Source organism: Curcuma longa, chromosome 17, assembly GCF_044706935.1.
Source record: "Curcuma longa cultivar G26 ecotype Majalengka, Jawa Barat chromosome 17, ITB_CL_G26_1.1, whole genome shotgun sequence".
Lineage (NCBI taxonomy): Eukaryota > Viridiplantae > Streptophyta > Magnoliopsida > Zingiberales > Zingiberaceae > Curcuma > Curcuma longa.
Window position 1 is genome coordinate 5,168,601 of NC_133877.1, and position 24,102 is coordinate 5,192,702.

At 38.1% G+C, this 24,102-nt stretch overlaps 3 protein-coding genes across 3 annotated transcripts; 1 reads left to right on the forward strand and 2 right to left on the reverse strand.

The window, feature by feature from the left end:
* Positions 1 to 38: 38 nt before the first annotated feature.
* LOC141811733 (proteasome subunit beta type-1-like) lies at positions 39 to 9,725 on the reverse strand. The gene is made up of 7 exons (XM_074699784.1): positions 9,623 to 9,725; positions 9,436 to 9,543; positions 9,262 to 9,343; positions 826 to 955; positions 615 to 757; positions 455 to 541; positions 39 to 332 (listed from the first exon to the last, which is right to left on the reverse strand). The coding sequence occupies exons 1-7, from the start codon at positions 9,661 to 9,663 to the stop codon at positions 258 to 260; spliced, it is 666 nt and encodes a 221-aa protein (XP_074555885.1). The 5' UTR covers positions 9,664 to 9,725; the 3' UTR covers positions 39 to 257.
* A 2,239-nt stretch (positions 9,726 to 11,964) lies between these two features.
* Positions 11,965 to 14,361, forward strand: LOC141848748 (receptor-like serine/threonine-protein kinase At2g45590). Its single transcript, XM_074736804.1, has one exon. It carries the CDS (start codon positions 11,965 to 11,967, stop codon positions 14,206 to 14,208), a length of 2,244 nt encoding a protein of 747 aa, XP_074592905.1. The 3' UTR covers positions 14,209 to 14,361.
* A 2,098-nt stretch (positions 14,362 to 16,459) lies between these two features.
* Positions 16,460 to 23,394, reverse strand: LOC141848677 (uncharacterized). Its single transcript, XM_074736721.1, has 6 exons — positions 22,043 to 23,394; positions 19,795 to 20,166; positions 18,396 to 18,619; positions 18,244 to 18,307; positions 17,144 to 17,340; positions 16,460 to 16,909 (listed from the first exon to the last, which is right to left on the reverse strand). Exons 1-6 carry the CDS (start codon positions 23,237 to 23,239, stop codon positions 16,687 to 16,689), a joined length of 2,277 nt encoding a protein of 758 aa, XP_074592822.1. The 5' UTR covers positions 23,240 to 23,394; the 3' UTR covers positions 16,460 to 16,686.
* Between the last annotated feature and the right edge of the window lie 708 nt (positions 23,395 to 24,102).

The window sequence follows — 24,102 nt, forward strand, 5'->3', positions numbered from 1 at the left end:
ATCTATTGTGACAAGTAATTTTTTTTAATTTGAAAATCTTTAGGAAGAAATTAGCCATGACATTTTTTTATTTCCATGTCCTCACATAAACAGAAATAGCAGTGATTTTTGACCAATCATCTAAAGCACAAGGTAAAAAGAAATACTCACTCGTCCGCAAGAACATAAAGTGCATTAGGAGTTAGGACTCCGAATACATTCGGTCAAGAAATACTCGCTTCGCAATTGTGGCTACGTCTTCCATCTCCCGATATCGCTCAGTCCTTCCTCAACTCCATTAGCTCTTGTCGGATGCCTGATGCGTTTATAACAACGATTTCTACTTTATCTCCCTGCAAAAATATCATTGCGGATGAAGATGAGTATCTTGGATTGCTGACTGTGCAAACAGATAATCAAGAAGCTAAAAATTAAGATTCATATAGATGATGCACGACAGTTTTGAGAGACATACCGTGTATATGTCTCTCTCAGTAGCCGATGCAAAGACATCTTTCACCAAATCGACTGCCTCTACCTCGGACAATGGTGTGACGGCATCCTGTTCGATTCCGTGATGGTTAACGTGATTAAAATAAATTTTCTGTAGTAAGTTCTCGATCCAAACTATATACCTTTGCAGGTAATAATAGAGGACTAGGAGATTTTAGCTGGTTGTCCAAAACTGGTATGATAAGGCCTGCACCCGTACCCTGAGCGCTGTAGCCAACTCTTTCATACGAACCGACAGCATCGTATGTGAAGACACAACCCTTTCCTGAACAAACGAGTTAGTGTTAGGATTTTGAAAATTACAGTTTGAACTGAGTCCTCCAGAATTTATACCATTGCTATCGAGTCCGCCTAGGATGTTGAAAGTGTAATATGGGAAGAATCGCTTGTAGTAAAGGGTATTAGACAGGAGCTGAGCCATCGCAGGGCATCCCATTTGTTTGTTGTGCTGATGCTGATAGATCTGCAGTACAAGACACATAGGTAAGTAGTAGGGAATATGCTGCCAAAGAATAACGTCCTACAACTGTTTTTGGTACCTACTACGTGTACCCTCCTATCTGGAATCATCTGTATGATTCCCATACGCAAATATTGAAATATGTCAGTTGCATGAAAAACCACACTCACACAATGTAAAAGAATATGTTGTGTTTTCAAATTTTCATCTTTATGAGGATATGATGAGAACATTTCAGTTCAAATTTGGAGGTCGTTTAAGACCATCAAGATTAGCCAACTTCAAGTTCCTATTGGATTAATTTGTTAAATTTTGACAGATTCAATTATCCATGTCAGTGTAGATGATCGATAAGCACACAAGACTATCTTCAAAAAGGATTTGAGAAATGCAAGAGCATTGATATAAAGCAAAGTCGCATCGCACATAAATCAACCAAGCAATTCATTTTTGTCTGTATGTTTTAATACCATAAGATCAATGAAAATAATAATTTCTAATGAAAACTGAGTTTTAAGCCATCTACCAACTACAGATAGAAATATAGCCAAACCATTGAAGAGTAGAGAATAATCTGGACAAAAATACTGGCCAGACAGAAGCATGGTTTATCGCTTCCTCCAATGATTACATGATAAATGCAACATAAAATTTCATGGCCACAATTTAGTTATAGGTTAAATGTCATGACTATGGGTGCTTTCTATGCTCAATTTTTCAAAATCTTTTTGCAGTCTTTATGTTAGGACTCATTGCTTGTTGGTGGTGGTCAAGGACGGATCCAGAAATTAGAGTTAAGGGGGGCTGGACTTAATATACTGAATTATATATTATTATCCATATATATATATATTATAATAATAATAAGTCATTGACACTGTACCATTCAACAAAGTTGTGCCCTACGAGATTTTGAAACATAAAATTCATCTATAATAGAATCTACATCTATATCCTTAGTTAAATCTCGTTCAATATAAAGTGTCAAGCAATCTTCAAGAAAATCATCCTCCATTTTATTGCGAAGTGACGTCTTCACATGCTTCATTGCTGAAAAGGCTCGCTCAGTAGTGGCGGTAGAAACAGGTAACATCAACACTTGATGAATCAATCTGGCCAACATAACATAAACCTTTGATCGCCCACTCTCAGTCAATTGCTGACACAACTCAACAAGTGTAGAAACCTTTAAATTCTTCATCACGTCAAGTTTATAACGAACCAATTCATACTCCAAAATAACAATGTCTTGCTTTGTGAAATCTTCAAGATAAAATTTTATTGCAAGCTTGCAAATATCATCACTGTTAAATGATTCAAATAGATTTTTCGGATCTAAAGTTGCACTAAGAGAAAGAAGTTCCACTGATGACTCATTGAACCGAGTATTTAACTCAGTCAAGATGAAATCTATTGCTGCATTAAAAACATCAAAGTGGTAATGATGCTCAACTGTAATTTGCTGACGGCAACGACCGATCTTATATGGACAATTAAGGTCGAGCACATCAATTTCATTTCTTGAACAAAAAACTTTCACTTAAATAAGAAATTCTTCCCATCCACATTCTCTAAGATCTTGGAGGATAGTTTTGGTAGTAGAGACAAATGCAATAGCAGTCAAAATATCTTGAGATTTTCTTTGAAGAATCTGACAAAGAATATATGTTGTTCTCAGAATTTTATGCATTAAGTGCAAAATGAACACAAATTCAAAGCTTGTCATATTTTTGTAAATCCCACAAACTTCAGCCTTAGCTCTTCCATTTGGAGAATGGTCACTAAGAACTTCAAAAACTTTACAAGTTGCAGCGTATTTATCTATCAAGCTTTTTACTGAGTCATAGTGAGAACTCCAACGAGTAGTTCCTGCTCGTTACAAATTACCAATCTGATTGACCTCACTTCCAGAATCACATTCTCTAATTGCCAACATATACTCAATTTCATTTCTTTGTACAGCATGTAACTCAGCAATGCGCTTAGTAGAAAAAGTGACAATATTGATAATATTATCCAAATGAGAAAAGAATTCCCAAATAACTTTGACATCCTTAACTGCAGAAACCAATGTTAATTGTAATCGATGAGCAAAACAGTGGACATAATATGCATAAGGACAATCATTGAGAAATAATGTCTGAAGTCCATTCCATACACCCCGCATATTACTAGCACCATCATATCCTTGGCCTCTAATTTTTTCACCTGGAGATTATGATGAACAAGAACATTCGATATTTAATTTTTCAAATTCAATGAAGTAATATCACTAACACATAGCCATTGTGTTGTTCCATTAAGATTGTAGATGGATTAAGCTTACTCACGATGAAGGGTTTTTCGTCAGCACAAAAGCTTGATGTTGTAAGTACTATAATCTTAATGGAACAACACAATGACTATATGCATTGTGCAACAGCACCACCACCAGAGACGGAGCTTAATATGGGCTATATTGGGCTATAGCCCAGCCCTGTTTTCTAAATTTTTTTTACAGTTTAGGTGCAAACTGTTGGCTATACGCATGATCTTTTCCATGTACTTTAGATGTAGGACTATGTTTGCACCCTTGCAACCCAACAGTTTTGTCTAGCTCGAGTTGTCCACTGCGTTGCGTTACGTATTTAGGCCCTTTCATTTGACAACATGAATTATTTATTCTACTTGCTTGCTGAGATTGAAATTCGAGTTTCAAAGTTAGTGTTCATCAAGAATCTAATTTGTGTTTGACTTTGAATTTTTCCCATGAGCTTGCATAATTAAGCAGGTTTTCCTTGCTGTGCTCAGCAAGAACGCAACTTAACCATTGTTTGACTTTGGTTGGATCTGCTTCAGCGATTGCTCTGTATCAGGTAGGTTAAGAAGGTAGTGGATGAATATGAATGCGTCTTCACATCTAGCCATTTCAGGGATGTAGTGTGTATATTGTAGATATATATAGAAACCTGGGTTTCCGGTTGATATCTGCCTATTCATGCGTATTTTAGAAATGTCTTGAATCTTAAGTAGACCAATTCAGTGTTTTAAGGTGTTTACTTACACCTATGTCTAGTGTTTAATCATTCTGTCACTTGAATCTTAAAAATACAATTCCAATTTCAATTCCCATACACAGTTGTTATGAGTGTGTAAAAAGAGATCAAATATATTAATATAATATATATATATACAATAAAAAGGTCCTACCGGGGTTTGACCCATAGTTTTAAGTTTCAACATTTATCTCAGCTTGTTTTTTTTCTTTTCTCTCAATTGAAATTCCATAGTTTATACTTCATGGAGTAATTAGATTAATTATTACTTGTTCATTTATATGACTATTGTTTTATTACTTATTTAGGGATATTACTTGAACTATTTCAAAATGGAACATCAATCTGCTACAAAGAAAGGAAAGATATCCTCTTTCTTTAAGAAGAGAGATCATCAAACTAGTGAAAACACTTCAATTTCTATCGTTCCGACAATGCAACATCAATCTAATGAAAGTCTTCCAATTTCAACCGTCCAAATTCCTACTATTTTCTCTCCTAGTAACGACCATCACTCATCTTCTACTTGTATTGAACGAGATCCAGGAAAAAGAAAACAGATATGTGAATATCATGTTAATGTACGAAATGAGATAAGACGTTCATATCTAAAGATGGGGCCTTATCAACCAAATATGTTGGAGTATCCAGCTACAAAATTTGGAAGTCAAAATCGTCGATTTCAGAAAAAATGGTTCCAGAAATTTCATTGGTTGGAGTATTCACCTTCAGTGAATAAGGCATATTGTTTTTACTGTTTTCTTTTTTTGAATGAAGTTAATTCGTCTAATATTTCGGCATTGGTCAATGAAGGATTTGACAATTGAAAAAGGGTAAATCAAGGAAAAACATGTGCATTTCTTGCACATATTGATTCTGCAGCCTCTTCGCCTCATACTATGTGCGAGAGAAGGGCTGAAAATTTGATGAAGCCCTCACAACATATTGATAATGTGATGCATGCTCAATCTCAAGAGGAAAAGGAGAAAAATCGTTTGCGTTTGAGGACCTCAATTGTAACTGTTCGCTGGTTAGCACTTCAAGCTTGTGCCTTTAGAGGTAACGATGAGTCTCTATCTTCATCTAATCGTGGAAATTTTCTTGAATTGATAAAGGCTTTTGCAAAAATGAATACAAAAATTGATGAAGTTGTACTTGAGAATGCTCCAAAAAATGCCCAATATACAGCTCCAGAAATTCAGAAAGAGATTTTACATATTATGGCCAATAGAGTACGAAAGATGGTTCGTGAAGAAGTTGGAGATAAATACTTTTGTATTCTTGTTGATGAAGCACGAGATATATCTAAACGAGAGCAAATGGCTATTATCCTGAGGTTTGTGAATAATCATGGAATTTTGACAGAAAGATTTTTTGCCATCAAAAGTGTTAGTGATACTACTTCATTGAATTTGAAAAATGAAATATCGAATGTTCTTGTTCATCATAATCTCCAGGTGAAAAAAATTAGAGGCCAAGGATATGATGGTGCTAGTAATATGCGGGGTGCATGGAATGGACTTCAGGCATTATTTCTCAATGATTGTCCTTATGCATATTATGTCCACTGTTTTGCTCATCGATTACAATTAACATTGGTTTCTGCAGCTAAGGATGTCAGTGTTATTTGGGAATTCTTTTCTCATTTGGATAATATTATCAATATTGTCACTTCTTCTACTAAGCGCATTGCTGAGTTACATGCTGCACAAAGAAATGAAATTGAGTATATGTTGGCAATTGGAGAATGTGATTCTGGAAGTGGGGCCAATCAGATTGGTAATTTGCAACGAGCAGGAACTACTCGTTGGAGTTCTCACTATGACTCAGTAAAAAGCTTGATAGGTAAATACGCTGCAACTTGTAAAGTTTTTGAAGTTCTTAGTGACCATTCTCCAAATGGAAGAGCTAAGGCTGAAGTTCGTGGGATTTACAGAAATATGGCAAGCTTTGAATTTGTGTTCATTTTGCACTTAATGCATAAAATTCTGAGAACAACAGATACTCTTTGTCAGATTCTTCAAAGAAAATCTCAAGATATTTTGACTGCTATTGCATTTGTCTCTACTACCAAAACTATCCTCCAAGATCTTAGAGAATGTGGATGGGAAGAATTTCTTAATGAAGTGAAAGTTTTTTGTTCAAGAAATGAAATTGATGTGCCCGACCTTAATTGTCCATATAAGATCGGTCGTTGCCGTCAGCAAATTACAGTTGAGCATCATTACCACTTTGATGTTTTTAATGCAGCAATAGATTTCATCTTGACTGAGTTAAATACTCGGTTCAATGAGTCATCAGTGGAACTTCTTTCTCTTAGTACAACTTTAGATCCGAAAAATTTATTTGAATCATTTAACAGTGATGATATTTGCAAGCTTGCAATAAAATTTTATCCTGAAGATTTCACAGAGCAAGACATTGTTACTTTGGAGTATGAATTGGTTCATTATAAACTTGACGTGATGAAGAATTTGAAGGTTTCTACACTTGTTGAGTTGTGTCAGCAATTGACTGAGAGTGGGCGATCAAAGGTTTATGTTATGTTGACCAGATTGATTCATCTTGTGTTGACGTTACCTGTTTCTACCGCCACTACTGAGCGAGCCTTTTCAGCAATGAAGCATGTGAAGACGTCACTTCGCAATAAAATGGAGGATGATTTTCTTGAAGATTGCTTGACACTTTATATTGAACGAGATTTAACTAAGGATATAGATGTAGATTCTATTATAGATGAATTTTATGTTTCAAAATCTCGTAGGGCACAACTTTGTTGAATGGTACAGTGTAAATGACTTTTTATTATTATAATATATATATATATGGATAATAATATATAATTCAGTATATTAAGTCAAGCCCCCCCTAACTCTAATTTCTGGATCCGTCCCTGCATCTGACGCTCCAACTTGCAAATGTATGAAACTACTAATGCACTGAGATGGCAATATAATCAAGCAAGCATAAATTATCTTCATTTTTTTCTTACAAAATGCTCTACCTCATTTGAAAAGAAAAAAAAATGGAAAAAGCATGAAACATATACTTAATCTAAGTAAGAGGAAGTATTCAGATCTTCACGATAAATGTAACACTTCCAACAAGGAAAAAACAGAATTTATATCAGTGTCTTTATTGAGATTACTCTTGAGTCAATGAGGCATCAGTGCTCATGATTGAAGTTGCAGCAGAAAGAGTAAATCGACCCAGCCTGATCAAGCAAGCTACCAGGGTACAATTCGAATTGGCATTCCTACACCTACATATTATTTCATTCTGACAAGCTAAATTAAATAGTTTTATATTTCTAAATTCATCAGATAACAAAAAGAAAAACAAACCACTCTACTAACAGTAGTGAGCTTATTGTTGTTCAGTACAAGTTCCTCCAACAAGAATGAGCTTATTGTTGATCAGTACCAATTCCCCTTAAATATTATATTCTAAATAGATCATTGACGTATGTTGACGTGTTGTCATTCAAGTCAAGGAAGATCAACCACCTTAATGTTCTTGTGTATCATCAAGATTACCCAAAGAAACCATGAAAAATATCAATGGCCATGATGATATGTTAAATTCAAAAGGGAACAATGAGCATATACAATTGATGAAAATCATAACACTCTTTTATAAATTAATGCAAATTAGATTTTAATTACTTGTATTTAAATTTATTTTCAGATGAGATGTGTGGTTAACCTCGTAAAGAATGATAAATGGCCCAGAATAGACTTCTTAAGTCAACCAATGATATATTAAAAAAATATTTATAAGATGCATGGGATTGAAGACATGGGGAAGATGAGGAAGTCAAAAACTTCTTCTGGAATAGGATTTTACTCAAGTTAAATTTATTTATATTATGAACAATTTCTCTATTAAATCTTCGATTTTGAAAAAAATGGTACTTGAATATATAACTCAGATTATGTTATTATAATTATATTAATGATAAGCTATTATAATTCCATTATCAATCAACACTGGCTACACTGATTATGAGTTGCTTAGAAACACTAATATCAAATGGCTGGAGGAAATAGAATTGTCCAATATCATGTCTATTTTGCATGCATGAGAAATTAGATAGATTGGAAATGGAATTGATTCGCTATCTTCTAAACACAAGGAAATGGAATTGATTCACCGTCTCCCAAACACAAGGCCTATGGAATTTTCTTCCATAACTGGTAAATGCAAAATGGATTATTGGCTATGATCAGTCAAAGTTATGGTTGGTGCTCATGACACTAGGTAAAAAAAGATAAAATAATCACCTGAATCTGCTAGTAATGGGACAACAACTAGCATTCATCACCTAATCATCATGTTGCTAATGTGTAACTCTGGGCCTAACGTTTGTGTTACAATGGAAGAGTAGTGGATACCACAGTGTCCATCATTGCACTACATCGGCTATAATTTTGTCCCAAAGGCTGATTTCACTTTGTCCCTAACATGTAGATGTTATTTATCTCAAGAAGTTATGGGCATAGGGAATTGGCTAGAGTAGAACCCTGAGGTAATGTACGATGATAGAGGTGCTAAAGACCAAAAAGTAGATCATAGATCATCAGACATGACAAATAGAACCAATAGAAGATTACAACTTCAAATGCCATGGCATGAAACAAAGTAACAAACAACTTCAACGGCTGATGATAGAGGTGCTTCAGATGAGATACAAACCAGACAGAACAAGTCATGATATATAACTACTAATAGATACCACTTCCTTTGATTAGTGTGGCCAGATAAAAAGGAGGGGGCGAAGTGTTTGAATAAACTTGTGCGATGTGTAATCAGAAGTGCTAGTTTAATGCCATAACAATATCAAAGTTCTTGTTTAAGCATAATCAATTGACGATGGAAGTTAGTGAAACCACAAGCAAATTCATATAAATACACAGCAAAAGGAAACCGTGCATCATCTATCTGATATTTTATATCCACCTCATTTTTCATCAAAGCGAGCATAGCCTAATGAAACCACCCAAGTAAACAACAACGAAAATGCCTCATCCTGTATTTCCCGTTCACCTAAAAGTTTGGGTAATGATTTGATATTAAGATTTCCACTCATGACTAAAATTTCAATTGAAAGTCATTCTATCAATGAGATTGTATAACTAAAATTTAAACACACATGATTTGTCAAGACAAGGTATCAGATCAAGTAGCATAGCAGCGAACATAAAAACGAAAAACAACGAACATCAGCGCCATAAAATCGATCGATCAAAAAATGAGTAACTTTTCGACACTCACCAAGTGCCTCGCAGCCAAGTTCTTCTGCAGAGCTTTCATATCACCCTGGAAGCCAGAGGTGGCCAACACGCACTTGTCCTCCCTGCATCACAAAAGCAACAGACAACCGCATGAGCTCAGAACCTAGGTCAGAATTTCCAGCAAACAAAAGAAATAGACGCAAAGGAACCGTACAGCTTGCAGATCTTCGAGTAGTCCCTGGTGTAGATACTGTACCCCACGGACAGCCTAGTGTCAGCGGCAATAACGCAGTAGTCCGATCCGGCGATCGCGACGCACGTCCTGCACCAACAACAAGGAGATCAAGTCGAGAAGATGCCGAAGATCTGAAGCTGAGAGAAGGATGGCGGATCGAGCGCACCCTCCGTTGTTCTCGTACACCCAGTCGCCACGAAGAGCCATGCTTACGCTCGCTACCAGCGTCGTCGATCGAGTGTCGAGGCTTTCGCTTTCTTTCGAACAGCCTCGTTTCTTCTCCCTCAAGCCAGAAGACCTCCGGTGGTTTAAATAGCAGCGGATTTAGTAGTTCGATTGCCCGACCCGGTCTCGGTGGAGTTTGGATTTTTTTCGGGTCGGATTTTTATTCGGAGTTTGAATTTTTCGGGTCGGATTTTTATTATAATTAAATGGGTAGTTACTAATTGACACTCTTTTATCATAGAGAATTTAACATCGTAATAAAAAAAAATTTTAAAAACTTTTTTTTTTGCTTATTTCTATTTTTAGTGATAAAAAAACATTAACAAGATTCATAAAGACTTCGAAATAAACAAAAATATGTTAAAAATAAATAATTTTTCTAATTTTTTAATTAAACACCAATTAAATATTTTATTTTTATTTAATTTTAATTATTATATTATTTTTATAATATAATAATTAATCTATAAGTAAATTTAAAATATAATTTATTTAATCAACGCGTAGGACCAACCTATTCATATCACTCTTTTAGATTGTTGACCACTGCTATAAATACTCAATTAATTAATTCTTCTCAAAATTAATTATTTATTTTTAAAAAGTCGCCATTAATGTGTTATTTTTTTATTTTATTTTGCCTCTATAAATAATTGTTTCTTCAAATGCCACGTGCCCCTTCTCCTCAGGCAGTTGACTTTCAGGCACCTAATCCAATTCAGATCCGACCGTACCATAAAGGCTACAATTGATGGCTAGATGGAAAATAAATTAAATTATTTTTAAATTTGAAAATTTCAACCTCAAATCATTTCAATTTCACTATCGATTTTTGGTATATAAAATTCAAATATTATAAAAGATTACGAAATAAAAAATAAAAAATTACTCGAGGTAATTTAAGAAAAAGGAGGAAAATAAAAATTGAGAGAAGGGGCCCAATTTGCCAGCTGGCCTATTTAGTCACGTGGTCATGCTTCTCGAATCTACGTTCAAATTGCCAATCTATCCAACAAAATGCCAAATCTAATCTGAGCAAAGGACAACTATTATAATAATAATAATAATATCATAAATTATTTAACATGAAAACATTTTTCACTAATGACCTATTAATTCAACTATTTCTGCTAATTAATTGATGCACTAATCATAATTTGTACACTTACAAATTCCATACAAGTTTAGAAAATCAAAGCCTATCTTGAAAATATAAAATTAATATATTTATATTGAATGTATGTGTTAAAAAAATATCAAATAATGAGGATAGTTTTGTAAAAGAGGAGAAATCTCACCACTTCATTGTTCTCGTTCATTGTTTATTTGCTCGTATGTTAAATGTTTGCGTATATCTTAGTTAATATGAGAACGATGCTCAAAGTAGTCAAGACTCACTCGTACACTACTACGACAAAAAGGATGAAAAAGATAGATCGTAGATTTTACATTGCTCAATGCACGAATAAGTTTCACACCATAGACACTTTCTTGGGTCCCATTTGTTTGGAAAAAAAAAACTTTAAAAATGGGTCAGCCCTAGAAAGTTCAATTATTGAGGCCTATAATTTATATTTGTAGTTTTTTTAGGGGTTGAATCTAAGATTTTATTCACCCAACTTGTGAATGTCAAGTCCAAACCTTAAAACATGGACAAAGGAATCTATTAAGTCAAAAAACAAACCCCCCTTTTCTCAAAAATAAAAATACATAAATTTAATTGAACTTACTTATTATAGCAGCTATTTAATAGGTGCTAGCAACTATATAAAGACAACTATTATAAATTTATGATATTTAAGTGTTTTTATTCAAATTTAAATAATTTTAATTGAATTCATGAATAAAATTATATAAAATTCCTTTAATTATTTTTGACCAACTACAACTACAACTAATTTTGACCAATTCATGGGGCCCTCAATGAGATCTTCAAAGGAGAAAACTTAGGGGTTTGCCTCATAATCTATTCATATTCATGACATTAGTCCATTAAAATATAATTTTAAATAGAAAAATATTATTTTTTAAAAAAATTATAATTGATATTTCAAACTGTTATCATTTTAATATTAGATATTTTAATAGTGTCAATTAGTCGCTAAAGAGACATTAAATGTTTTTAATTAAAATACTAATTTTTTAATTAGTAGGTAGCGTCACGAGCGAGCGACGAGTGTAGCAGCCGGAGAAGACACGAAAAGGGGCAGCGCTGCAATATACTTCTGATTCCCCCTTTTTCACTTCATTATTATAATACGTGCCTTTAGCAGCGCAGCGTCCATGCCGTCCCGCCTCCCTCCGCCCCCGCTGGCCGCCGCCGGGGTCGCCCACCACCGCCATGGCCACCTCATTACTGTCGCCTCCATCGCAGGCACCGTCGCAGTTCTCTCCGTCCTCTCCGTCGCTCTTTTGGTGATCCTCTACCGCTGCTTCGGCCGCATCCGAGCCGCTGCAGGAGCGCCCCCCTCCCCCCAGCCGCACCCTCCTGGCCCCCTCCGCCGGTTCACCTACTCGCAGCTCCGCGGCGCCACCGGCTCCTTCGACCCCTCGCGGCGCCTCGGGCAGGGCGGATTCGGCCCGGTGTTCCGCGGCGCCCTCCCGTCCGGAGAGGAGGTCGCCGTCAAACTCATGGACTCGTGTGGGTCTCTCCAGGGCGAGCGCGAGTTCCACAACGAGCTCGCCCTCGCTGCGAAGATCCTGACTCATGTTCCGGCCTCCGATGCCGCCGTCGTGCCCGCTGTCGGATACTGCTTCGACGATGTGAACTGCTCGCGGTGGTGGCGGTGGTGGCGGTGGTGGAGGCGGCGGGAAGCGTGGGAGTCGGTGGAGGACGCTGAGGCCGCCGCGGTGGGCGGGGCTTTGCCGAGGCGAAAGCTTCTACTGGTCTACGAACTGATGCACAACGGGAGCCTCCAGGATGCGCTGCTGGATCGCCGCTGCGCAGAGCTGTCGGACTGGGGCCGGCGGTTCGCGGTGGTGCTCGACGTCGCTCGCGGCCTCCACTTCCTCCACGCTATCTGCGATCCGCCTGTGATACACGGCGACATCAAACCCAGCAATATACTCCTCGATTCGCGCCTCTCGGCCAAGATCGCCGATTTTGGCCTCGCACGCCTCGGATCCACGGTCTCCGCCGAGGAGGAGGTTGCCGTTCGCGTCGATCTCGAAGCGGATGCGACGAACGATTCCAAAATGTCGGAAACGGAGAGGAAGAAGGATTTGCCGCTCGGAAGCGGGGAGGATGACTCCTCGATCTTTGCGATTGGAGAGACGGCGGAGAGCGTAACGACCACAGCTACTGGGTTCGAGGAGCAAGTGATGAACGGCGGGGCAAATGGCTATGCTCCGACCGATAGATCGGCGGAAGAAGATGAGGGTTTCACGGTGGCATCGCCAGTCACTGCCGCTGATGCGGCCTCGGTTTCCGAAACCGGAACTGGCTTCGATAAGGCGAGCGTGGACAGTGGTTCCCGGAAGGGCTTCAAGAAGAAGACCGGCGCTTCATCGGGCAAGGACTGGTGGTGGAAACAGGACATGAACGGCGGCGGGCCAAACTCCGAAACCGGGGGCAGCGTGAAGGACTACGTGATGGAATGGATACGATCGGAGATCAAGAAAGAGAGGCCGAAGAGCGATTGGGCGACGGACTCAACGGCCACGGCAGCCGATGAGTGCCTTCCCAAGCCATCGAACACTGGGAGATCGGAGCGGAAGAGGGCGCATCGAAGGCTGGAATGGTGGGCATCGCTGGACGATGAGACGCTAAGGAAGAAAGAGAAGAGCCGGCCTGCGAGGGAGTGGTGGCGCGAGGAGTTCTGCGAGGAGCTGACCAAGAAGCAAAAGCGGCGTGCAATCGGCAAGTCGGACAGATGCGGAGAGCAACAATGGTGGCAGAACGACGAGGAATTGGCTTCGCCGTCATTGGGAAGGAGGAAGAGGAGGAGGAAGAAGAAGAGCCGCGGCGGCAGCCGAAGCAGCATCGACTGGTGGATAGATCGGATCTCCGGCGAGATAGGGCCGGCAAGAAAGTATAACCGGGACTGTGTCAGCGTGGAGATCCCCAAGAGCGGGACGGTCAGCAGCACCCCCAGCATGAGGGGCACCGTCTGCTACGTTGCGCCGGAGTACGGCGGCGGCGGACCGCTCTCGGAAAAATGCGACATTTACAGCTTCGGCGTTCTTCTTCTGGTCATCGTTTCAGGGCGGCGGCCGCTGCAGGTGACGGCGTCGCCCATGTCGGAGTTCGAGCGAGCCAACCTCATCTCATGGGCACGCCACCTCGCCCACTTGGGGAGGCTGCTGGATCTTCTTGACCCCTCCCTCCGGTGCGTCGACAGGGAGCAGGCCCTTCTCTGCATCACGGTGGCGCTGCTCTGCCTGCAGAGGTCTCCTACTCGTCGGCCCTCAACCAAGGACATACTCGGAATGCTCACCGGTGAGTCGGAGCCTCCACACCTCCCTCTTGAATTCTCCCCGTCGCCGCCGGGAGGTTTCTCCTTCAAGTCGCGCAAGAAGGCTCGGTGAGTTTCTCTTTCATTTCGGCAAGATCCATCTTTTAGCTAATCTTAGCGGCTACTGCTGTACATTTCACATCGATTTGCAATCGGAGGTAGAAAAATTTGAAGGTAAAAGTTCTATTTTGATTGGATAATGATCGATCGATCGATCTACAATTTTTTTTTTCGCCCTCTCGTGCTCGCAATGAATCAAACCTCATCTCTTACAAAGTCATTCCCGTAAAGGTTCGTATGATCCTGTTAACTGCACTTTGTTTTGTTCATTAAACATGCTTGAAGCTGGTGTTTGCTGGGTCACTTTCTGTCTCTTGGTGCATACAACTTTTTTCAAAAAGGTGTTACAGATGATTTCTGTTTGCTTTTCCTTTTCCTACTGCAAGTTCCAAGTGTCTGTGACTTGATTTTATGATTCAATCACTTTTCTGTCCTTGTTGCCAAACTCAGCAACATGCCTTTCTAAGACAAGATCAACATTTTCAATCCCAGTATCTCCCTTGTTTTGTGCTTTTATGTTTTATGATGTGTGTTTAGGGCAGTTCATTGTTCAGTTCAAATTGCAAAATCTGAAGTGAAACAAAATTTGAAGAAAATATGGAATTTCAATTTTGAAACTAATTTCAGTTTGTTTACTAGGAAAAGGGCAAATTTGGTGGTCTTTTTGTTGTTTGTATCAAATGAACACCTCTATGCTTGTCAACAGATTTCTCATGAGCTTGTGCAGGGCAACAAAATGCTTCAAAAGTATGTGAAACAAATTGAAATTTTGAAGCATGATATCGAACTCTCTCTCGTAGCATAATTAGATTTTGTCGATGCTCTAAATCGACATCTTGAACAGCCATGGATGACAGACAGGAGGACTACTATTCTTCAAGGTGAGTGAGATTACAAAGTTGCATCTTTGCATGATTAGAATCCTTGGTATGTTATTCTGTTTGTCAAGAAGTGTCATTTTTCCTTGCTAAACTGTATTTTGACCATTTTCGCGAGTCACAAGTCGGTGAATTCCTTTGTTTGAACTCATTAGATATGATGATGACTCTACAAGCTTGTCGATTATTTGTATAGTTCGATATCTTATCTTCGGTATCTACTTGTTACCAGTGCATTCAGCACACTGATAGAGTTTATTCAGCTGTTGTATCTAGCAGAATAAGAAGCATCTGTAATCGCTGCTTCAGATTTTCTAGGTTTGTGCCAAATGAGATGTTGCTAGATAATGCGTTTTACATAGTGGCTGGCTTCTTAGAATTACTTGGCTTGAAACTCAAATGCCCCAGATCATGTAGACACTATAATATAGAGTTATTTCTGCATCATATAAAGTCCTCCGTGATTTACCTCTCTACGTATAGCTGTGGGATTGGTCGTGTGGGACGTTTGGGGTCAGCGTATGACTTTTTACCATGTAAGATAGTGCTATTTGATGTTGATTTCAGCATGGGAAGAAGCTAAGCTAATTTAGGATTTATCTGATTCGGATTTAGGAGACATTGTGAGAAGAAGATGGATGTGAAGATAGGAGTTTAGGTAGTGTTAATGGTGATGGAATTGGTTCTACGAAGAGGAAATCTATTGATGAGACAAAAATATGTGACTTTATCGATCCTAATGGATTGTCTTTTGAAAAAAGATGGAATCCACCATCTTAGTGACTCCACACGATCGGCCCTATGACCATTTATGAGGAGGTAAATCGAGAAACTGTAGTTGATCACGACGCAGGAGGATATTGCTCCCGAGATATAGTTGAGTTGGTTACGACGCAACAAAGTTACAGAAAAAGACAAAGGTTGTCGATCAATCGTGCATTGGAGAGATATTATTATCGAGTGGTATTATCTATCATATTGACGTCTAAATTTAGAGTTTAGTATTATAAGATGGCTGAAGTGGCGGATTTCATCGAATATTAATTTTTATTAAAATTGATAATGAATAAAAAATAATATCATAAAAGAAGATACCTTTCAGTTTTTTAATCCAGTAGCCCAATTGTGTGCAATAGGCATAAATGCATCGATTTAAAAACCTTTAAATATTTTTTTCTCAAATTTTTGTTGTCGACTGTGATTCTTGAAAAACAAAAAAGAAAGAAAGTTTCAGTGGTTGAATGAAAAGCACTTTGATCAAATATGGAATGGAGTTCCACAAACTTGTTTCTTTAGTTGAAATATGCATTGCTATCGATCAAAGAAAGATAATTGAAGTCCAGAATGAGTTTAAAGACTCTCTCATGTCTCATGTTACTTGTGATCGAAGAAAAACAATCATAATTGTAATAATAAATTAATAATAACGCGGTTGTGAGAGCAGAAGAAATGAGCTCTGCCCAGCAATTTTTAATTTACAGGAATGGGAATAACCATAGCGCAGAACGATCTATGCACAAAGGAAAGGAGCTGAAAGAAAACTACTTCCTAAAGAGGAAAATATACAAAGCTAGCTTTCAGTGCTTGAGGCCATTCGCCAAACTCCGGTCGATTTACCGTTGCGGAGATCCGGGTACATAAGGTTCGAGAAGGGCGACGCTAGGAGTTGGATCGTATTGCATTATCTCCGCGGCTCGTTCGAACTCCTCCCTTAGAATTTTGATCGTGTACTTGTCGACAACACGGCCAAGGTCGTGTGAGATGTTGAATGGGTCCTCGATGCATATTAGGTGACGGTCGTTTCCAATTCGTCTTGTCCAGTCCTTTGCTTCTTTACTGAAAGTTAGAATAGATATTTCAGAAAGAGCTCATATTACGAATGAAGGTATTGAAATCTTAGATGAATGACAGTATCTAGATAAAAACAGGAGTGATGAAGGTTGAGCTCGATAATTTGAAGACAATCCAGCCAAGAAATAGTTACAGAACAATTGGAAAACGATAAATTCATGTCAAGAACTTCTTGCGGCCGCTAAACTACTAATTTGTTGTTAAACAAAATGATATTACCTGATAAAGTTTCCTGTGCGAATAGATATAACATCGTTTGTATAATCATGATGATATGCCCAGTACTGAAAGAACGACCATAGCAATCTTGCAATGCTTTCTTTATTCCTGGCACCAAATTCATGGAGCCTTTCGACTTGATCAAAGTAAGCGCACTCGGTATTCTCCACGGTAGCATTGTAAGTTGCATTCATTGCCTGACAAAAAAGGGTGCGAGTTTAATCGTCTTTAACCATATAACAATATTTGCAAGACTTCAATGAGGGAATAAATGATCAAGTATGTGCCTCTCTCTAGGTGCTCATTGATTATGTTATTCAACAAAAACAACTTCAGCTCAACCTCTAAGAGCTCGTTTAACTGTCGTGTGTTAAAAAAAACAGTTTGTCAAACAAAAACACCAACTTAAGCAGGTAGCATATCAGGACCAAGAAACAACTCTAACCCAATTTGTTTCGGTTGTAAACAAGATGCATTATAGCATTTCCAGAGTGGTGTGCAAATTGTAGCCACAGTGTCATGCAGCAAACTGAATGATCTAACTAGAATGGGCATGGAACACTTATGGGACAGAATAATACTAGTGTAAGTGCAGAGAGTGGTATTTTGAGGATCATATTGTTATTTGTATGGCAAGTAGATTGGCTACTACCATGCCTGATAAAACAACAAAATTCCAATGTTAGCTATCATGAGTTACTGGTTTTACATATAAATACTTGGAAATAAAATAAAACAAAATAAGAAAGCTGAAATCTTGCTAAACAAATGAGATGACTAAAAACCAAGATTATTTTATGTTGGTGAAATTCCTTAGAGAACTTACAGAGTTCAAACAATGGCATATTAGAAAAACAATGAAAATGATAAAACCAATTTAGGGTGAGGTGCAAATTCATTTTTATCTCTCTTAGAAAATCAATTATTTCAAACTAAATTGTTCGCTGCTCAGAAGTGACAGATCATATGAAATATGATTGACCTTTTTCAGCAGAATATCAAAAGTATCTCAGGGCCATATATGTTAACACAAAAGACTGAAATGTTAAATATTGTACTTTATGAAATCATCCTGATCCCATTGAAAAGAGGCAGCATACCTGCAAACAAGGAAGAATTGCAGGTCTTCGTAGTTGTAGAAAGTGGATGCACATTAGCACATACCTGGAAAGAAATCAGTCAATAATCTACATTCAATATTCAGCCAATAGATGCATCAAGCTTATTATCGTGCATCAGGAATGCAACTTACGCATAACTAGAAAGTGTCCCTTGATATGTTTCATTGACACGACGAGATTTGGCCCAGTGTTTCACAATAAAAACCAATTGACGTAATCTAACATCAACCTGTGCGTAATCTTTCAGGAGCTTTGTGTTAACAACTGCTAAAAGGTTATTCACACAAATATCACATGAAAGACCAGTAATTGGGTCCATTAACTTCACTATAGGAACCCTAGCATGAGTTAGTGCCTGCAAAATTAAACAATTTTAAGAAAATTATTATTGAATTGGTTCATAAATGTATCAACTTTATGAAAAATATGCAAATGAAACATTCTTTCCAAAGATAAATAAAACAGCATAGAATAACAGATTTTAAGCAATGTTTATCAAATAATCAAACAATTAGAAGAAACCAATGGTTGTCTCTTGCATGATAGCTCCAACGTTTTTTAACATTAATCAATAGCATTATGAATTTTAAAATCCTCCAATTCGGGAATTGCAAATTTTTATATTTGGACAGAACAAATAGAGTTTAGCTTTTAAAGGCATACAGTTTTTGCATCATGATGTAGTTGTATAGAGCAGGTCTGTTTTATACTAGGAATTTAAAGCTCCTGGAAGAATGTGTAAAAAAGGCATATTCACTAACTTGATATTTTGAGGAACAAACAGAGTTTAGCATATAAAGGTATACATCTTTTGCTACCATTTTTCATAGGAATGTAACTAAGTTTCCATGGAAACATTTCTTATTAAATGACGTACAACATGAACTATGGTATATGTCATGCATAGATCTTGCATCTAACATGTCTATTTATGTAACTGAAGAATCGAAGAGACAGAAATGAATACAAATTCAGGATAGTATTCATAGTTCAGTTCTAACCTGAAGTAAGCTATATTAATAAATATATTTGAAATTTGCTATCTATATGGCTATTATATATTTTAATTCCTGAAACATTTTTTACCATCTATGCAATTATATATTTTCAAGTATTTCAAAATCTAAAAAAAAAGGAACTCTTGTTTCCTCTATGCTCTATTTCTCCATTTATTCTTTTCTTTGCTCATATTCTGTTTGTGGTTGCTTCTGTTATCACCTATAATTTCCCTTTCTTTTCTTCTCTTATAACCTCTCACATAGGCTCACCAGAGTCTTGTAAGTGTCAACATGGGTGCAAGGGTAACTAGAGAATCCGAGTGACTATGGCACATAATCATTTACATGAGATACTACAACAACAACAATCAATCAATCAATCCTTATCCTACTAGGTGGAGTCGGCTATATGGATCTTTCTACACCATTGGGCTCTACATGAGATATATGATGAAAATAAATAACCGCTTGGGAAAATATTGTCAAACAACAATAGCACATGCATCTATGAGGGAGAATTCATGCATATTACCTGGACATTTTGCAGGTTACCAGACACTAGTATATCAGCCAACTCCAACAGAATATCAGATTTGTTCAAGTCTTGATCATCAATGGCAAGGCAAACATCAATGTCACTTTTTGAGAAGCCAAAAGTGTTGGCACATGATCCATAAAGATACAGCTTAGCATTTGGCCATTTTCTATTCACCAAATTCTGTAGTAACTGGAATAACTGTTTCTGTTTGGCTTTTTCTTCCTCTGCAGGTACAAGAGACTCAAAAATTGAAAGAAAACTTGGACTCAGTGCATCAATGTCACGGCGACATCGAACCACCCTTTTCTGAATCCTCATTCTCTGATTTAATATATGATTTCCCCTATGCAAATCTAACCTTACATCCTGAAATAAAAAAATAAATAAATTTGTCACCATGACATTTGAATTGCAGACAAAATCAGAAGAAAAGTGCCAAAACTTAGGTTGAAAGCAAAATCAAAGTTCCACAGCCATATGTGCATATGTAGAATCTACATGAACCAAATAATATTGTGAAATAAATTTAATGTTTAATGCTTGTGGAAGTATAACATCTATAGCAGTTTGGACAGAAATAAATGGAGAACATTACAGAATCAGTACAAAAAAATAGTACATATCTTATTGCCATCACAGGTAAACTGTGATGCAGTAATTTGTAACATAAGAAATACAAGGAAAAGGCTCAATGAAAGACTTAGACACAAAGTTCTAATGCTAACACAATGTCATCAATGGAACCAGGGATATTTATATAGTAAGGAAACCACCTTAGCCTGAAAAGAAACATCCCAATAATGTACATTGTGTAAGCAAGATGATAATCTTAAACATCGGTGTTATGGTCGAATAATCCCGTCCACACCATTCTTTAGGATTGAACCTAAACAATCTTAGTGACATATGTACTCCATGATAAAGTTCGATAAATGAATGAACAAATCACCACACACACACACCTTTCTTTCTTCGAAGTGACTATTGGGATTTAAAGTGTTTAAGCAACTTAGTAAAGGAAAAAAAAATTGCTCCTTGCATAAGACATATATTGTAATAGGTATTACACAAAGCTATAAATAGGCACTATCAAGTGATAGATGATTGGTCGATTGTCTATGCAGTAGGCAACCACCTAGATAAAGGCTAAGGAAGTTGACATTAAAATAATGCTAAAATAGGAAAGGGAAGTATATTAAATTAGAATGACTAATATTAATGTAAGTATACCTATAATAACTATCTCCTTAATCAATAAGTAAAGCACTAACAGCATAATACCAACAAAACACATCCATAGTCACATTACGACTAAGAAAAATAGCCACGACATCTTTTAAATAAGAATACTGAGATTAAATGGTAAAAAAATTAATAAGAGAAGAATGAGAACCCACTAGGAGAGACAAGAAAGAAAATAAAAGGTAATAAAAAGTAACTGAAAATTGGTGCAGATCAATGATATCAAATGAAAAAAAGAGAGGTGGGAAGTTCAAGTAGGCTAAAGAGGAGTTTAAACCAGTAACTTATTCAAAAAATTCAGTTTTTCCTTAGAGTCACTTGGACCGCCTAGGCTATTTTTTAAAATGGATGCCTAACAAAAACCACCTAAGTAGTTGAAGAAATCCCTTGCAAAATCCACCTAGGCAGCACAAAGCTCAAGATTTTGTTGCTAATATAATATAATTTATGTATCTGAATGAAAGATGTATAAGTATGCATTTGACCAACACCATCTGCATCAAATTTTGCAAGTCCTATCTATTTTGGCTCAGTCGTACAGATTTTATGCCTCAACACTATGCAAAAGCTATAGCTGGTAATACTAAAACTGATTAGATGACCTCTTTGCCCAGCTTTTGCATAGGTTTTAGCAATACAAAAACATGGATGGTGAAGGTCCATTCTATCAATCATGGGTGACTACCTAGAACTTCAATAAAACAATTAAAACACATATTCATAAGTTTAGATGCTTATAATGGTTTTAAGGCTATATAACACAAGATGAAAGATTTGTAGTAACAATGAAGAAATATGAAAGAGGCTAATCACTTCAAGAAATTCTATCATGGAAATTTGATGATATGATAATTGGCTAAAAAAAGAAGTTGCCATGAGTGCTAACTGGTCCGATTGAATCTAGTCCGATTAAATCTAGTAAACATTAGGAGGACCACTATTTGGTGCAACATGCAGAGATTAAAATGATAACCATGTCTAGATTAATATTATGATTTACCTTTGACCTTGAACTGCTAATAGGTGCCACCATCTTTTTGACTTCAGTAGACACCTCTAGTCCCTCTTCACCAGAAGTTTTTCTTTCAGAATAGTTGTCCTCGATCTCCAACTTCTGCATGCTAGTTTCTTCTTCAGCAACCTCATGCTCTGTATCCTGATGAGGTTCCTCAATACCCTTTCCTCCAAAATTAGGTGTGGTGCTATCAAAACGAAGCTCAGAGACTGTGTGATTCCTCTGTTCCCTTCGGTTGAGAGAATGCATATACTTATCTCGAGTATTCCCAGATGATACAGATCCTCCTTGAGCGTCTGCCATGAGTGGATGAGAAGCATGATCATTGTGCCTCTGACTACGGATTCCTACCATAGTAGCGTCAAAATGGTTTCCCCCCTCTTGTTGGTGAGTGTGATCTGTCTGCCTCCTTTGCCCAGTCTTCATTGTGGACGGCGTCGCAACCCCAGTGTTATTCCTATGAGAAAGCCCGTTTAATCTCTCTGCTTGCACTTTTCCACGGTCTCTTGTCGCCCTGCCATCAATAAAACTCCGGTTCGCAGATCCAGTACCGACCACACTGACACTTCCTTGTAACTTGTGAAACCCCAGCGGGGCACGCGCAGAACTCCTGTCATTTGGACCCTGAAGAACGGAATTCTGTCTGGCTGTCACCATATGCTCAGCAAGGACACTATCACTCAGCGACTGCCCATGATTTTGAGCAAGATCATTTCTTTGACGGGGACCAGCAAAAGGATGGACGCCTCCAGCAGAAAAGCCTAATCTTTGGTGATCAAAAGGAAAGAACAAGCCGTTCCCCGGACTCGCAGCGCCACTAACATCTCCGCTGCCGGAGGGAGGGAACCCAGGAGGGAAAAGGCCCGGAGGGAAGGATATAGGAGGGGAAGGAAAAAGAAGGTGCTCCGAAAAGTGGCCTGGCGGAGGAGGGCGAAGGATCTCGTGGGGGAGGAACGAGTGGCTAGGCCCTACGGCAGCGACGGCGGGGTCGATGTAGTGCTGGGGAGAGGAGACCGATGGTCGAGAGGGTTGAGGCGTCTTCTGCAGGAGATTCAGGAGGAAGGCACCATCCAAAATTGATGGAGCGGCGGTGGAGGTGGCGGTGTTACCTTGAGGGCCAGTGGCCTTGTTAAAGGAGGAGGAGGAGGAAGAAGAAGCAGCGCCGTCGCGGCGGTCAGCCATCCTTCTTCCCTAGGCGGCCGGCGGTGTGAGGGGAGGAATCGGAGATCGAAGACGACGGAATCGATCGGGCACGAGAGGAAACCAGATCTCGCGATGAATCGCAGATCGCCCTCCCGACGCCTCCGCTGCCTGCGCCTGCCTGCTTTTCGAGGCAAAAAGTGTGTTCGCTTTATTGCGTATTTCTTCGTGTCTGCTTAAGTATTTCTGGCGATTTATTCGGGATCATAAACTACCGCGCCCTAATTTATTTATTTATTTATTTTCCTTTAACTCCAAATAATTTACTATTTCACAAGTATCTCAATGATTTTGTGTTTGTTGAGTTTAATTGAATAAAAATAGGGGGAAAAGAAGAAATTTTTCATTTTGTTTTTATCAAATCAAGTGAAAAAAATAGAAGCAAAAATAATTTTAAAATTGAATTAGTAAATTTCTCATGTGTGTCTAAAAGAAAGAGAAACGAAGGAATTTTATCTAAATTTTCATTTATATTTCCTCCGTTTATATGCATATATTTATAATAGAAGTAGTAATGGGAATGTTCCGGTTTGAGATCGCCTTTTGAATGGATCATCGGCCACTTGACTTTAAGATTAACAATCAAGGGAATACCCATGAACAGAAAAGGATAAGGACGATGGACTCTGACATACCACCAAGTTCTGCACTGTAAGAAAAAAAAGTGAGAATGGAGGTCAAGGATGCGTATGACCCAATCACTCTGATGCTAAGTCAAACTCTCGTCCAGAGATGGAGAAAAATATGTGGGAAGATAGAGAAAATGAGTGTTTGTTGATTTTGTTCGCGTACCTATATCTGTGATAGGCAGGGAGAGTTATATAGACTTATGAAAGAGAAAGGCG